This window comes from Micropterus dolomieu, linkage group LG13, assembly GCF_021292245.1.
Source record: "Micropterus dolomieu isolate WLL.071019.BEF.003 ecotype Adirondacks linkage group LG13, ASM2129224v1, whole genome shotgun sequence".
NCBI classification, from domain to species: Eukaryota; Metazoa; Chordata; class Actinopteri; order Centrarchiformes; family Centrarchidae; genus Micropterus; species Micropterus dolomieu.
In genome coordinates, this window is record NC_060162.1 from 17,175,844 (window position 1) to 17,190,924 (window position 15,081).

The 15,081-nt window shown below is 41.7% G+C and overlaps 1 protein-coding gene across 1 annotated transcript in view; it reads right to left on the reverse strand.

The window, feature by feature from the left end:
- Positions 1-13,387, reverse strand: part of exd3 (exonuclease 3'-5' domain containing 3) — a 46,472-nt gene extending 33,085 nt beyond the window's left edge. Inside the window, 9 exon segments of the mRNA XM_046067313.1 lie at positions 1,088-1,191; positions 1,295-1,389; positions 1,480-1,619; positions 1,732-1,785; positions 1,901-2,086; positions 3,007-3,168; positions 4,104-4,168; positions 10,989-11,048; positions 13,323-13,387. Of these exon segments, the coding sequence (XP_045923269.1) occupies positions 1,088-1,191; positions 1,295-1,389; positions 1,480-1,619; positions 1,732-1,785; positions 1,901-2,086; positions 3,007-3,168; positions 4,104-4,168; positions 10,989-11,016 (834 nt within the window). The 5' untranslated portion in view covers positions 11,017-11,048; positions 13,323-13,387.
- Positions 13,388-15,081: the final 1,694 nt, after the last annotated feature.

Genomic DNA, 15,081 nt, shown 5'->3' on the forward strand with positions numbered 1-15,081 from the left:
GACTTAAACCCAATTGAGCATCTCTGGAGAGACCTGAAAATGGCTGTCCACCAACGTTTACCATCCAACCTGACAGAACTGGAGAGGATCTGCAAGGAGGAATGGCAGAGGATACCCAAATCCAGATGTGAAAAACTTGTTGCATCTTTCCCAAAACGACTCATGGCTGTATTAGATCAAAAGGGTGCTTCTACTAAATACTGAGCAAAGGGTCTGAATACTTATGACCATGTGATATTTCAGTTTTTCTTTTTTAATAAATTTGCAAAAATTTCTACATTTCTGTTTTTTTCTGTCAAGATGGGGTGCTGAGTGTACATTACTGAGAAATAAAATGAACTTTTTTGATTTTTGGAAAATGGCTGCAATGAAACAGAGTGAAAAATTTAAAGGGGTCTGAATACTTTCCGTACCCACTGTATTTCTGGCAGGAGTCTAGAAACAGAAATAAGACTGCAAAGATTATTTTCATTAATCTTCCAATTATTTTCTCAATTAATTCCTCATCACAATAAAGTCCAAGGCAAACTGATGAAATGCTTCCACAATTAAAAAAATCTAGGAATATTCAATTTACACTAATGTAAGAGCCGGAAAAACACCAAATTCTAACACTTGAGAAGGTGAAACCATCAAAAAAAACTTAAAATGATGAATTGATTATCAAATTAGTTGCCAATAAATGTTTTGTTAATCGACAAATTGTTGAAAATCAATTAAAGGTGGGGTATGCCATTTGTTACAATACTAATACAGTTCTCATCCAAACGCATACCCCACCTTTAAGAAGGTAAATTAAAGTAATGTAATCAATATGTATGTTGAACAGGGTCTTAACCACCACAATATGATAAAATTACAAATAATTCAGCCACCAACAATGAACACGTGTGATAAAGAAAGTCTGTATTCTGGACACCAAGCAAGAAAGCATGTCTGTCTTCCATCTCAACAGTGTTATTATTGTTACTGCCATTCATTCGCACTAGCTACAAAAATGCTAGTCACTTAAGTAGCCTGCTTGAATACCCGTTATATATTATGATGCTTACATAAAACAGAAAGGAAAGCCTGCTGCATCACTTACCTCCACAAACTTCTTATACATGAGGAACCGCAGAGAGTCCAATCTCCTCTTCTGCAGAGCACTGGGACACAGTCCTGTGTTAAAAAGACATGGTCAAATCATTTCTGCTTGACGCCCACACATGAACAACTGCACATGAGCCCATACACACACACACACACACACACACACACACACACACACACACACACACACACGCTCACACACTGAATTTCTCCATGAGTCGGAAGACTTGTTTGGTGAGCATTTTGGGCTGAATGTGGCCCATGCACTGTTTGGACAGAGAGAGGCGAGGGAACCGCCTGTGGAGACAACCGTATGAGTTCATGCAGCGGCACACTGATGCCTACACACATATTTAAGTTCCTATATGTTCACACAAGCCCCCGTACTTGGTTATCTCTTCCACGCTGAAGCTGGGGTGGCACCACGAGTCTAGCAGCATGACCAGTCGTTGCTCTAGATGATTGTGGCCTGTGACAAAGGACTCGGCCAATGGCAACTTATTCTGCAAGATCAGCGGTACACACATCTGCAGAAGAAGATTGGAGATGACAATTTTGGAAGTTCAGATCGAACACATCTTAAATATGCTTACGTATTCACAGCTTATGAATACACATGCTGAAACTGTTTTGTCTCACCTCTTCCATATTCAGTTCTTTCTGTAACTTCAGCTTTATGCTGAGCACTACTGCCTGTGAGAAACAGAAAATCCTTTTGTTTCAGCATCAATGTGACTTTCTAGATTTTTTTTGGTCTGTAATCTTGCTGCCATACGAAAACAATGTTAACATCAAATGAGAAACTCACCTCTTTGTAGCAGTTAAGAGCCTGCAACCTCACAATGTTCAGTCGGAGTATGGCCGGATCCAGGGAACTGAGCTGGTAGATGTTTATGAGGTTGTCTACAAAGCCGGGCTGGGTGTCTGTTAGTAAGCTCAGAGCCCGCCGCTGGAGAGCTGTTGCTTGCTGCTCTGAGAGTGAGCTCAGGGTCACCTGGTGGAGCAATACAAAATCCAAGGAACCAAAAAAACAAATAAATGGCCAAACAATATTTCACAAAAAAATAGGTGAAAAGGAGACTATCTTGATTTATATAGAGGCTAAACACACGAAAGAATAAAAAAAAAAGAGAAAAGCCTGATAACAATTTGTACCTTTTTGCTCATGGCTCAAGTCTGAATTCTGTGAACTCACATTAATGGCTACAGCAAAATTGGCCCAGTATTGAGCGAGCGCGCTGCAGTCGGCAGTAGTGAAACATGGCTACGACATAATCCTTGCGAGCAGTTGCAGATGTTTTAATCCTTTTAAACACAATAAAAGAGAAAACAAACTAACCAACTGAGGCAGCGGTAGGCCAGCAACTCCTGTGTTCTGCAAGGTAAAATAACTGTTTTTATCAGTGGAGTCTGGTGGCTTTGAGAAAAATATAGTGACTGTTACTGGTTAAACAAAAAGGATCTGACTCTTTTAAAAAATTGTTTCTTCTCTGTAGGGACCCTTTTTCAAGGATCCAAGGATTATGTTGCAGCCCTGTTTTGTTGCTGCTGACTGCAGTGCGCTCCCGCAATATTGGACCAATTTCAAAAAATGTTGTCCCAATTAGTCACATAGACACAAAAACATGGGTCCATGTTGAAAAATACCAAAATGACCATTTAAGCAAATTATTATTTCAGCATGCACACAAACATTTTAAATGCTCTTTAACCTACCTATTCATAAAAACTCCTGAAACACTCATTGTCTACAAGTGGCACTGTTATTTTGCCTAGAGATGGTGAACTTCTGCATGTGTACTAAACTGTAAAACTGCTTAGGGTGAAGTAGGCTAGGCTGGAACTGTAGACGTGATAGAACTGTAACTCTGCAGCATATTTAGTCTTAAAAGTTTTTTGATTAATCCCGTCTACCTGAGGATGTTCCTTTAGCCATGTCTGGAATTCCATAAGGATGTGGTGGCCGAGGGTGTGGCTCCGACCCTTCTGTTTGCCTGGACAGCTCTCCAGGATTGTTAGCAAAGCCTCCAGAGGCTCAGACAACTTTGAAAATCCCTGGAGGGCTGCCAAACGTAGCTGTCGGGGGAGAAAACATGAGGTAAAGGATGTTGTATTAAAACGTTAGAGAGGAAAAGGAATATGTGTAAAACATTAAAACTTAATCGTTTTTTAAATCTTATTTTCAGGTAGATTTGTTCAAATCCGAGTGCATTATTGATATCAAAGCCTCACAGTGTTCATTGACAGATCCGCACAGCCTTTGCGGCCTATAGTTCATGTTCAAGAGACTAAAAAGAACAGTTGTTTTAGTTTGAAACTAAAGAGTGCTTGTTTGCCATTATTAACGGTGTGTGTGTAAATTGTGAATTTCTCAAAATGTTTTAGTGATTAGAGGTAAGAGATGTCCCTTTTGAAATTTAAAATCCAGCTATAGCACATTTAAAGTAAATATTACATGTTTTCTAAATCCTTTTTTTTTGTAAATGAGTCAAACTTGCTGGTAAAATGAGGTAACTGACAAGTGAATTTTTAGAAAAGCAGGAACTCCTGCTCCCCTCTGGCACAGCAGAAACAGAGGCGTGTGACACATTTTAGACCACGGCTAAAGAATGCAAACTCTGGCACTTAAAATCTCCCTACACAAGAAAATAATATCTGTGTGAGAATGCTTCGCGCTGTGTCTTAATTTGCAAAACAGATGTCATCCACTCAATCTCCTCCTCACAAAGATCTCAAGTTCATTCAGTGCAACACAAATTCCTTCCTTCCTACTGACAGACACTCTGGTTTCCTCATTAACAAACACACACACACACACACACACACACACACACGCAGTCACACGCACTGGTGAGCTTTACTTTAACGCGCCGGTATCCACGCTCTCTCCCTCGTGTTTCTTCCTGTGGAAGTGCTTCTTGCCGACACACAAAGGCTCCATCCTTTGTAAACACACACACTAAATATTGTGTATGTTTGGAATTGGCACATGCTGTGAAAGTGACTCTCACCGTCTGCAGATCTTTCCGGTTCCATTGCTCGAAGAGATCGTCTCTCAGCACGGCAGGGTCAAGGCCTGGGGCGGGGAGAGAGTCACACACACACACACACACACACACACACACACACACGCACCGATGAGGTGGGGTTTCACTCTGACCTTTCACCTCTGTCAATCAAAGGAATCAAACCTAGTGGCCTTTTTAGTTGTTTATACCCTACGAGGCACCTGATGACCTTCTATTCGTGTCTTTTGGGCTTTAAAGTAAAGAGTTCTGATTTAGGAAAATCAAAGATGCCAAACCTCTAGATCTAATTTTCAAGGCCATAATTCATTAAAAAAAACATGCAACAAATACAACCCATTTCATTTTTCAAAGATATTTAGCCTTTTTCTCTATTTTTTTTTAGTTAGCACAATTACCTCCTTGGACAAATGTTGTTTAGCCATTAGTCACTTTAACAACAGGTCAAATTTGTTATGTCAAATGGTCTTGAAATACCTGTCCAACCTGAATCTTAGCTTAAAGGTAATATATTATATACTGGAAATATTATTTGTTAAAACAGGCATAGCTGAGTAGCCATAACGTCAAATATTATTTCTTTAACAGGCATGGCAGAGCAGCCATAACATCGGATTAACAGCTGAGGCCGGTTGGAGAGCAGAGGAACCCGGCATTAGCTCTGCATTCCAGCTGAATGTGCAGCCAAAATACTCCCAGGGCACATTTTTGGAAGGCCATAGAGGGTAAAAGGGCCTAGAAACAAGAGGAGATGAAAGCATGCATGTGTGTTTCACGTTTTTGTGTCTATGTGCCTGTGCGTGTGTTCCACTGAGCCTTCTCGGCTTCTTTCTCTGTCACTCATGCTGTGTGGGCTCCGGCGTACCTGCCCTCCCCACCGCCAACCCCCTCCTTCCCAGGGCTAGTTTTCCTGTTCTCCGCTCCCTCCCTGCAGCAGCCTCTCTCGATTTTGTCTCGGATTTCCCCAGGAAAGGGCTATGCGGTGGTCATGGTGTAAAAAATACAACCTTCCTGATGCATAGCCTGGGAAAGCAGAGCAAAAGGCCTCTCCCTCTCTCCGTGCTTGCCTCTTTCACTATCTCCCCAGACCTGACACTTTTTGTCACTTTCATGTTGCCTCCTAAACATGAACTTTACCTGCCTGAGCCTTTGACTTAGTTCAGTGATTTCATTTCAGAAAATGCCAGTCAGGATGCCAGTCTTTTTTGCATGTTCTGGCCCATTTCATGCATACTCTGCATTTGTCAGTCAGTTTCCAAAAGTATACAATAGATCTAGAATTGCAGTTAAATTTAAATACATTTATTTCCAGTTACTGAGAAGTTGCTTGAGAAACTACACTGCTCAAAAAAAATAAAGGGAACACTTAAACAACACAATGTAACTCCAAGTCAATCACACTCCTGTGAAATCAAACTGTCCACTTAGGAAACACTGATTTCACAATTTCACATGCTGTTGTGCAAATGGAATAGGCAACAGGTGGAAATTATAGGCAATTAGCAAGACACCCCCAATAAAGGAGTGGTTCTGCAGGTGGTGACCACAGACCACTTCTCAGTTCCTATGCTTCCTGGCTGATGTTTTGGTCACTTTTGAATGCTGGCGGTGCTTTCACTCTAGTGGTAGCATGAGACGGAGTCTACAACCCACACAAGTGGCTCAGGTAGTGCAGCTCATCCAGGATGGCACATCAATGCGAGCTGTGGCAAGAAGGTTTGCTGTGTCTGTCAGCGTAGTGTCCAGAGCATGGAGGCGCCACCAGGAGACAGGCCAGTACATCAGGAGACGTGGAGGAGGCCGTAGGAGGGCAACAACCCAGCAGCAGGACCGCTACCTCCGCCTTTGTGCAAGGAGGAGCAGGAGGAGCACTGCAAGAGCCCTGCAAAATGACCTCCAGCAGGCCACAAATGTGCATGTGTCTGCTCAAACAGTCCATGAGGGTGGTATGAGGGCCCGACGTCCACAGGTGGGGGTTGTGCTTACAGCCCAACACCGTGCAGGACGTTTGGCATTTGCCAGAGAACACCAAGATTGGCAAATTCGCCACTGGCACCCTGTGCTCTTCACAGATGAAAGCAGGTTCACACTGAGCACATGTGACAGACGTGACAGAGTCTGGAGACGCCGTGGAGAACGTTCTGCTGCCTGCAACATCCTCCAGTATGGCCGGTTTGGTGGTGGGTCAGTAATGGTGTGGGGTGGCATTTCTTTGGGGGGCCGCACGGCCCTCCATGTGCTCGCCAGAGGTAGCCTGACTGCCATTAGGTACCGAGATGAGATCCTCAGACCCCTTGTGAGACCATATGCTGGTGCGGTTGGCCCTGGGTTCCTCCTAATGCAAGACAATGCTAGACCTCATGTGGCTGGAGTGTGTCAGCAGTTCCTGCAAGAGGAAGGCATTGATGCTATGGACTGGCCCGCCCGTTCCCCAGACCTGAATCCAACTGAGCACATCTGGGACATCATGTCTCGCTCCATCCACCAACGCCACGTTGCACCACAGACTGTCCAGGAGTTGGCAGATGCTTTAGTCCAGGTCAGGGAGGAGATCCCTCAGGAGACCATCCGCCACCTCATCAGGAGCATGCCCAGGCGTTGTAGGGAGGTCATACAGGCACGTGGAGGCTACACACACACACACACACACACACTACTGAGCCTCATTTGGACTTGTTTTAAGAACATTACATCAATGATGGATCGGCCTGTAGTGTGGTTTTCCACTTTGATTTTGAGTGCGACTCCAAATCCAGACCTCCATGGGTTGGATAGATTTGATTTCCATTGATAATTTGTGTGATTTTGTTGTCAGCACAAAGGAGTATTTAATGAGATTATTTCATTCATTCAGATCTAGGATGTGTTATTTTAGTGTTCCCTTTATTTTTTTGAGCAGTGTACATTTATTTCCAGTTACTGAGAAGTTGCTTGAGAAACTATATGTAACCCATCTCAATGGAGAATATATATCTGCTTTTATTTTTTGGAAAATATTCTTAATTGTGGCATGATAATGCAGCACAGGCTTTTCAAATTAACCCACACTTCAGCGTCCTACCATGATGTCACAGCTTTGACAGCAACATTACAGCACGCTATGGAAACCGGTCAACAGCAAAGTAGACAGGATGTGGTAAATGGGCTAAGACAGGCAAAAACACTGCTACGGTCCACTGAAAGGTCCTTTATTTTCAAGCAGTTTTCTTTGCTGTTCTCCGCTGTTGTACACCCCACTCCAGCCCATTCATCCCACTGACGAACATGCGTACGTGCACAGGGACTCACAAGTGCAAACATCACAAACCACTTCACTCTCCCTGTTTGTGTGAGGAGAGGTGAGGAGAGGAGAGGAATGTGGAGCACGTAGCTATGCTGTGTATTCATTAGAACATAATGACCTCCATCACCACATACAAATGCACATGGGGATGATTGATATGTAAAAAAATCATACTGCGATTATTGTGACAGATATTGAGATATGAGAGTCATGATTTCAGTTGGAATGGATGATGTGATTTTTGCTGGAGTTGGTACCAAACAAGCTTGTTCCGTTACGCCAGGAGAATATTTCAATAATACTTCAATTCTTTGTTCACCCCTAACTGACACAAGATCATTTGAAATATGAGAAAATACTTCATTTTCACTAAGTGGGTTTTGAAGTAATTGGAAACTATCCTAAACTTACGCTCTTACGAAACAATAAAAGTCACACTTGAATTTCAGTAAAATTAAGACAGATTAGATACACAGGCAGGTCTAACTGCCTGTTGCCAAGCAGCTGCCAAAATAAAGGAAACACAAAGATCGAGTATCTAAATGGGGCATTTGGTGTCACTACAGCCACCAGAACAGCTTCAGTGTGACTTGGCAGGGGTTGTGCAACTCCGCTGGAAGGACGCCACAACATTCTTTTACAAGTACTTCTCTCCTTTTGTATTTTGTTGTAGGTGGTGGAAACCCCTTTCAACAGGTGCTATTACAGGATCTTGAAAATGAGGAGCATTATTAAAGCCATGTTTGCATGTTAAAGACCTCTCGAGAACAGACCCCCTACAACTTGACAACCAAATGTGGACTAACACACAACTACAGCCTCTACAGTGGAGAAAAAAAAAAAAAAGGAACAATTGACTACCATGATGCTGATTGCTGTAGCTGAACACGTGCTGGAAACTGTTAGTTGAGATTTAAAATTTCATCTATCAAAGACCTGGGAGAATTTTCATAATAAAATAATTGTTACTTGTTAAATTAGTACATCAACAATTCAGTCCAAAATGGAGATTTAACAAAGTCAGGTAGTAGTTAGAACCACCTGTTGGCCAAAACACCATCAAACCGGTCTTTTTGCCCGTAATGTTGCTTTACTTGTTATGTTGATTCCTGTGATAACCTGAGTTAAGTCATTTTGTTTTCTGCTGAATTGTTTGGGGGAAAAAAATGTACGTGAACTAGGGTTGGGTATCGTTTAAAATTTTATAATACCAGTACCAAAACCAGTGATACCGATACCAACTGAGTACTTCATTCGATACCTTGAATAAAATGCCACCTGATGAATCCATAGTAGTTGACTGGTAGCCAATTATTATTTTTATTGTTGTTATGGACAGGCAAGGTTATCTATTTTATTTTTTTCTTGTTTCAAATAACTGTTACATAAAAGTATTGGGAAATTGTATCAGATCGCTCCTCATCCTAATTAGGTCATCCTCATGGGTAGTACTATATGGGGAAAGAATTTTTTTATATTTGAATGAGAGAGGAGTGAAATTGTTTAGTGACCACATAAGTTGAGGGAAACGATTTACGGTATTTTTTTTGATACGCGTGTTGAAAGTAAAAAACGTAAAATTATTTTGTTAAAGACGTGGTATTATGCTCATTTTCAGGTTCAAAATCTTAATTAGGGGTTGTACCAGAACAGGTTGACATCGTTTTAATTTTCAAAAAACACCATATTTTTCTCATACTGCACATTGCTGCAGCTCCTTTTTTCACCCTATGTGTTGTACGTTCCGCTCGAGCTACAGAGTGATGCATCTTACTTGTACAAAATCTTTGTTGGGAGTTGCACATGCGCAGTTCCCGACTACTAGCCAATCAGAAGCAGAGAAGGGTGGGTCGTAAGAAACAAGGTAGTGTGATCCAAATCAAAGCTGCTTCAGACTGCGACCGTAACCTAGCAGATGGTATAAGTTACTCACAAGTCCACAACATCATTGTTCCACATCTTACCATCAGGACTAAACGTTGAACTGTAGCCGGTGTTCTGAAGATCTCTGCTGCCTTGCCGAAAAATGCTACCATAAAGTTTTTTCTCTCTCGAGTAGAGTCGATAGACTCGACTCTACTCGGTTTTCCATTGCAAACAGTACCCAGAGATAGTACGTAGCTTGTCGTCATAGCGACACCACACACAACTGCCGCGACGTAATGTTCAATGCGACACACACACCAGCGATCCACACAGCTTTCTCTTTTTTAAGTTAAAACGTTTCAACAATGTAAAGACAGATAAGCGGTATGAAAACCTTCCAGCTGTGTTTTCCTCTGTCGTTGTTGCTGCAGTGGTCTGTGTGACGGCGGGAGCAGAGGGCTCTGCCGGCCTCACACGCTCCTCCCGCGGGTTGGCACAGGCTTCCCCCACCGCCACTTACGCAGCTCCTCAACTCCGAAAATATTCAAGCATTTTTTTGTTCCGCCATCACTTCTTGTAAAACTGTCAATATTCGAAATCTACACAGCTGATTTCTCACCTCAAAACTTCTCGGAAATGGTTTTATTGATGAAATTCCATACAAATACCGTAAAACTTTCTGTTGCTGGCCTCTGTCTGGCGCACACAATGATGATGCAGTGAATAGTGAATATTCTCTCTGACCAGTCAGCAGTCTGTCGTGTTTTCACGTTACATTTTAGTATCCCTCAGCTTGCTTGGAACCTCGACGGAGGTGAGGTGATACGAAAAAAAGTACCTGGAAGCAGGTACAGGTACAACATTTCTACAATGGAAACCCAAACAAAGGCGAGTCGAGCCAAAGGGCCTCCGCTCAGACTAGCTTGGTTTGAGGGCGTGCCTGACCCCGCTAGCCGCTTGGCAAGCTTGATGACGCGTTTTCATTGTGACGTCACAAATAAAGGAAGTGAAGGGCTGGACTACAAACGAGCTGTTTTCAAGCGGTTCAGAGCAGAGCTTTGTGTGGGAGATGGGAACTCCCTTTGGGCTGGACTTTGGGCTTTTTCACTTTGCAAACCTATTACATGCACAAAAAAGATTTATAACTCAATAAAGGGGAGGGAAAAAAGCCAAAAAGCATAATGCCACCTCTTTAACTTCCGATAAATGAACTGAATTGAAAGATCTCTGCGAGTGCTTTTTCCTTTAGGCTACTGGTGAGTTGCAAACCTCCTCCAAAAACAACAGTCACAAGTATAAAACGAGAAAAGAATCTGATTAAACTAGTCACTTAACTACACTGAAGACACAGCGGAAAAGAGAGGCGGCACGACATGCAAATAGTAATTTTTTGCCGCGATCTGGTTACAAAAAGTATCGATTGAAGTACTGGTTTGACTGGAGACGTTTCGATTCTACTCGATACTGGGCTGTTTTGGTCGGAGTAGCGATACCCATCCCTAACGTGAACGCACGTGCCTTAAAACCACCGTATAAAAGCTATGTTTCCTGACATTAATAACATCAGAGGTAATAAATATTTTACTCCAGATATCACTCAGCTATGCCTTGTACCTTTGGAGTCTGTATACCAAACATCACACTACAAATAACCCTCATGTGCGCTGTTTCTATATTCAATACTGAAAGACAAGTGTGTGTTGTAAAACTGTAATACAGACCCACTGGCTTCAGAGTAGTATGGCTCATGTCTGTCCACAGGATGGTGTGCTGCTGTCACTCTGTTGTGGAAGGCACACAGAAAAACACAGTGCTATAAATAGGACATCTCCACCACAAGCGCTCAAATATATTACTGTCACAACGTAAATGTAGAGATACTTTTATTAGGTAAATATATTATGAAAATGCATAAAGTACAATGGTAAATAGGGCTGCAACTAATGATTAATCTGTTGATCATTTTCTCAATTAGTTGTCTGGTCCAAAAAATTTTAGAAAATGGTGGAAAATGTGAGCCAAAGAGGACATCCTCAATGTCTTGTTTTGTAACAAACCCAAAGATATTCATTTTACAGTCAGAGGAGGAAAGAAAACAGAAAATATTCACATTCACACTCTATTAATCGACTAATTGTAGCAGCACTAATGGTAAAGCAACTGCACAGAGCTAACTCCCTATTGACAGCTTGGTGGCTTATGCATTTGCTCTCAATTACACTGAATAAAGTTATAAACACAACACTTTTGTTTTTGCCCCTATTTATCATGATCTGAACTCAAAGATCTAAGACTTTCTCTATGTACACAAAAGGCCTATTTCTCTCAAATATTGTTCACAAATCTGTTTCAGTGAGCACTTCTCCTTTGACGAGATAATCCATCCACCTCACAGGTGTGGCATATCAAAATGCTGATCAGACAGCATGAGTATTGCACAGCTGTGTCTTAGGTTGGCCACAATAAAAGGCCATTGAAAAATGTGCAGTTCCATCACACAGCACAATGCCACAGATGTTGCAATCTGGAATGTCCATCAGAGCTGTTGCCCATGAACTGAATGTTAATTTTTCTACCATAACATGTCTCCAAAGGTGTTTCAGAGAATTTGGCAGTACATCCAACTGGACTCACAACCGCAGACCACGTGTACCACACCAGCCCAGGACCTCCACATCCAGCACCTTCACCTCCAAGATCATCTGAGACCAGCCACCCGGACAGCTGGTGCAACCATCGGTTTACATAAGCAAAAATTTCTGCACAAACTGTCAGGAACCGTCTCAGGGAAGCTCATCTGCATGCTTGTCGTCCTAATCGGGGTCTCGAGCTGACTGCAACTTCGCACAGTCATTGAAGAGGAGTGGACCAACATTCCACAGGCCACAATCAACAACCTGATCAAGTCTATACAAAGGAGAAGTGTTGCACTGCGTGAGGAAAATGGTGGTCACACCAGATACTGACTGGTTTCCGGACCCCACCAGACGCCCCCAATAGTGTGGCCAGCCTAAGGCATACCTGTACAATACCCATGCTGTCTGATCAGCATCTTGACATGCCACACCTGTGAGGTAGATGGATTATCTCAGCAAAAGAGAAGTGTTCACTAGCACAGATTTTGACAGATTTGTGAACAATATGAGAGAAATAGGCCTTTTGTGTACATAGAGAAGGTCTTAGATCTTTGAGTTCAGCTCATGATGAATGGGGGCAAAAACAAAAGTGTTATTGTATATTGGGCAACAACTCTCTCGCAGTCTCTTGAATACTGTCAATGTGCCAAAAACTAAACAAAACCAAAAAATGAAAGTGAGAAACATGACATACAGCAGTTTAAAACAACATTTAAGAAAACTGAACACTAATGATTATGAACCAGTTTTGCTGATATTATCATTCGTGCACGCACAGAGAGAAACCTGTGGGAACAGCAGCCTGAGAAAGGGCAGCATGCCAGCTGGCTATGAGACTTGTTTCAGGCTGAGGATGTTTTTTTTTTTTTTTAGGTCTGAAGTCTGGTTTCTCCCCATCTGCAGGCTCTAGAGGCGGGCTTTAGCATTCAGCACTATCCGGTCTTTTTCAGGGGATGGAGAGGAAAAAGACACGAGAGACCAGCCACCTGTAATAAGGTCTCTTTATTATCTTCTATCCCCACCTAGTGGTAATAACATACAGCACATCCTATTTCCTCACAGCCTGATTTCACACTCTCTGTTAGCAAACATTAGCGTCTCTGGCCCAGACAAATCAAGCGCACCCTCTGATGACACCACTGCGTGTGTTAATTTCATCCTTACTCGAGTTCTCCGAGACCAAATAAAAGTCACAACAGTGTTCGTAGATTAGCTCACTGGTTAGCTTCTGACTCACTTTAGGCTAGCTCAAACCTCAGTGCTAGGTTCTCATGTTGCGCTCCAAAACACAGTCTACTTTCTTTTTAGTGTGTCGACAAGCTAAATATATTTAATTATATTAATGTAAGGTTACGTTATCGATCCGAATGGACTCACCATTCCAGTTAGCTATCGTCAGGTGAAAGTTATTGCACCTACCTAGCTAGTTACATCTGGTTAGGTTGTGTGCACCAGTCTTGTGCCGCGTTCCAAACCTGTCGGGACTGGGAAATTTCCAAATTGAAATATCCGACTTCTGATCTCAAAGTGTTTCAGGTTCAAGGTGGTGGATGATGCTACATGTAAACAATAAACATGGTTGACCGTGACAAACGTATGTTTCTTTAGCGAGTTTATGCACAGTTAAGCTACCTAATAGCACTGACAAAATATGTCTACATCAATTTATATGCAGAACACGTTTCACTATTTGCTACTAGTATGTATTATTTTAATATGATACTTTACTGTGCCTTTTAGGTTATGGTTTACCATTTACAATGTGTGCTTCCATGGGAGCTGCCATTGACGTAATTCAGCTGCTACTCGTGATGTCGGGGTACAAATTCTTCTTCTCCAAATTCATAAGTAGGAAATCCGACTTCAGGTGGCGTTCCAGGATAGTTTTTGTAGTTGGAGGTCGGAAGTATCCCAGTTCCGAGTTGCCTGGAACGCAGCAATAGACTGTACGGTACCAGTGGACTTTTTTTGATTCTTTGCTATTTTGCCCTGCAATATGGTTCCAGGAAGGTCTTGCCCTCACACTGTACACAAACCCGGTTTTATTGGTCAGGATTTACATACTGTAACCCCTTAACCACGTAATAATTCTATCAGCAAAATATAAATACCTTTAACGTCAGATTTCTAATTTATGGAGTTTATCGGGAGCGATAAACACTGTATGTAATGCCGCCTGTAGTACTAAGAGCCGGGCACACGAACCTGAAGGAAATTCTCGAGCTGCTGATTGGTTGTCAATGGATGATGTCGTGCAGGTTCAAAGTACACTACTGCCACCTTCTGGTCAAGGAAGGCGGAAACATTTTTCAAAAACATACTTGATGTTTTTTCCCCATGATCTGTTTTCCACATAGCCGAATAGAATAACAACAGTTTAATACGTGCTTTAAAAAACACAATAAACAGATTTACTCATTTGGCTTCGTTTAAGTGGTTACATTAAAATATGTACCGTAATATGACCGAGGCCTACAGGATGACTTCACAACAGTAATTTTTCTTTGAAGTGTACTGTAAATGTAAACATAGAAAAACCTCTTGAAACCACCGTGCACCATAGTCTACCAATCATTAGTCAGAACGCCTTTGCTTATAAAAAACACATATTTGTTATATGTTTTATTTACAGACTCAAATATATACAACATGAGTACAATTATTTTGACTGATGAATTTACTTATTTTATCTATTTGAGTCTAACCTTATTTAAATGTTTAACCTTAGTTACTGTACACATTATATATTTTGGATACTTAAGTTCATGACACCAAGTTATGTTGCATATAAAAGTGTAGAGTATACTGTGGTTACATTTTATGTTTCAGTAGGAGTAATAGCCTACCATAATAGTAGATGGACTTGCAGAATTTAGTTTATATTACATATAGTAATTATTCATTATTATCATTTGTAGCACTTAGCTGTGATATTATTATTTCATTTATGTGTGTAGCATTCAAGTTGCTTTCATCCCCCCTTGTTTCAGAGCAGACTAATTTGTTTCGTACATGCCGTAATTTCCAGGGGGAAACAGAGTATGTAGCAGTCAAAAAGGGAGTGTATGTTAACTGTCATGCATCTCGGTGTTAATTAAAGAAGATTATTCAAGAAGAAATTGTGGATGCGTATTACCCACAGACCCAAAGGACAGGAGAACACTGCCAATCCAGAAAA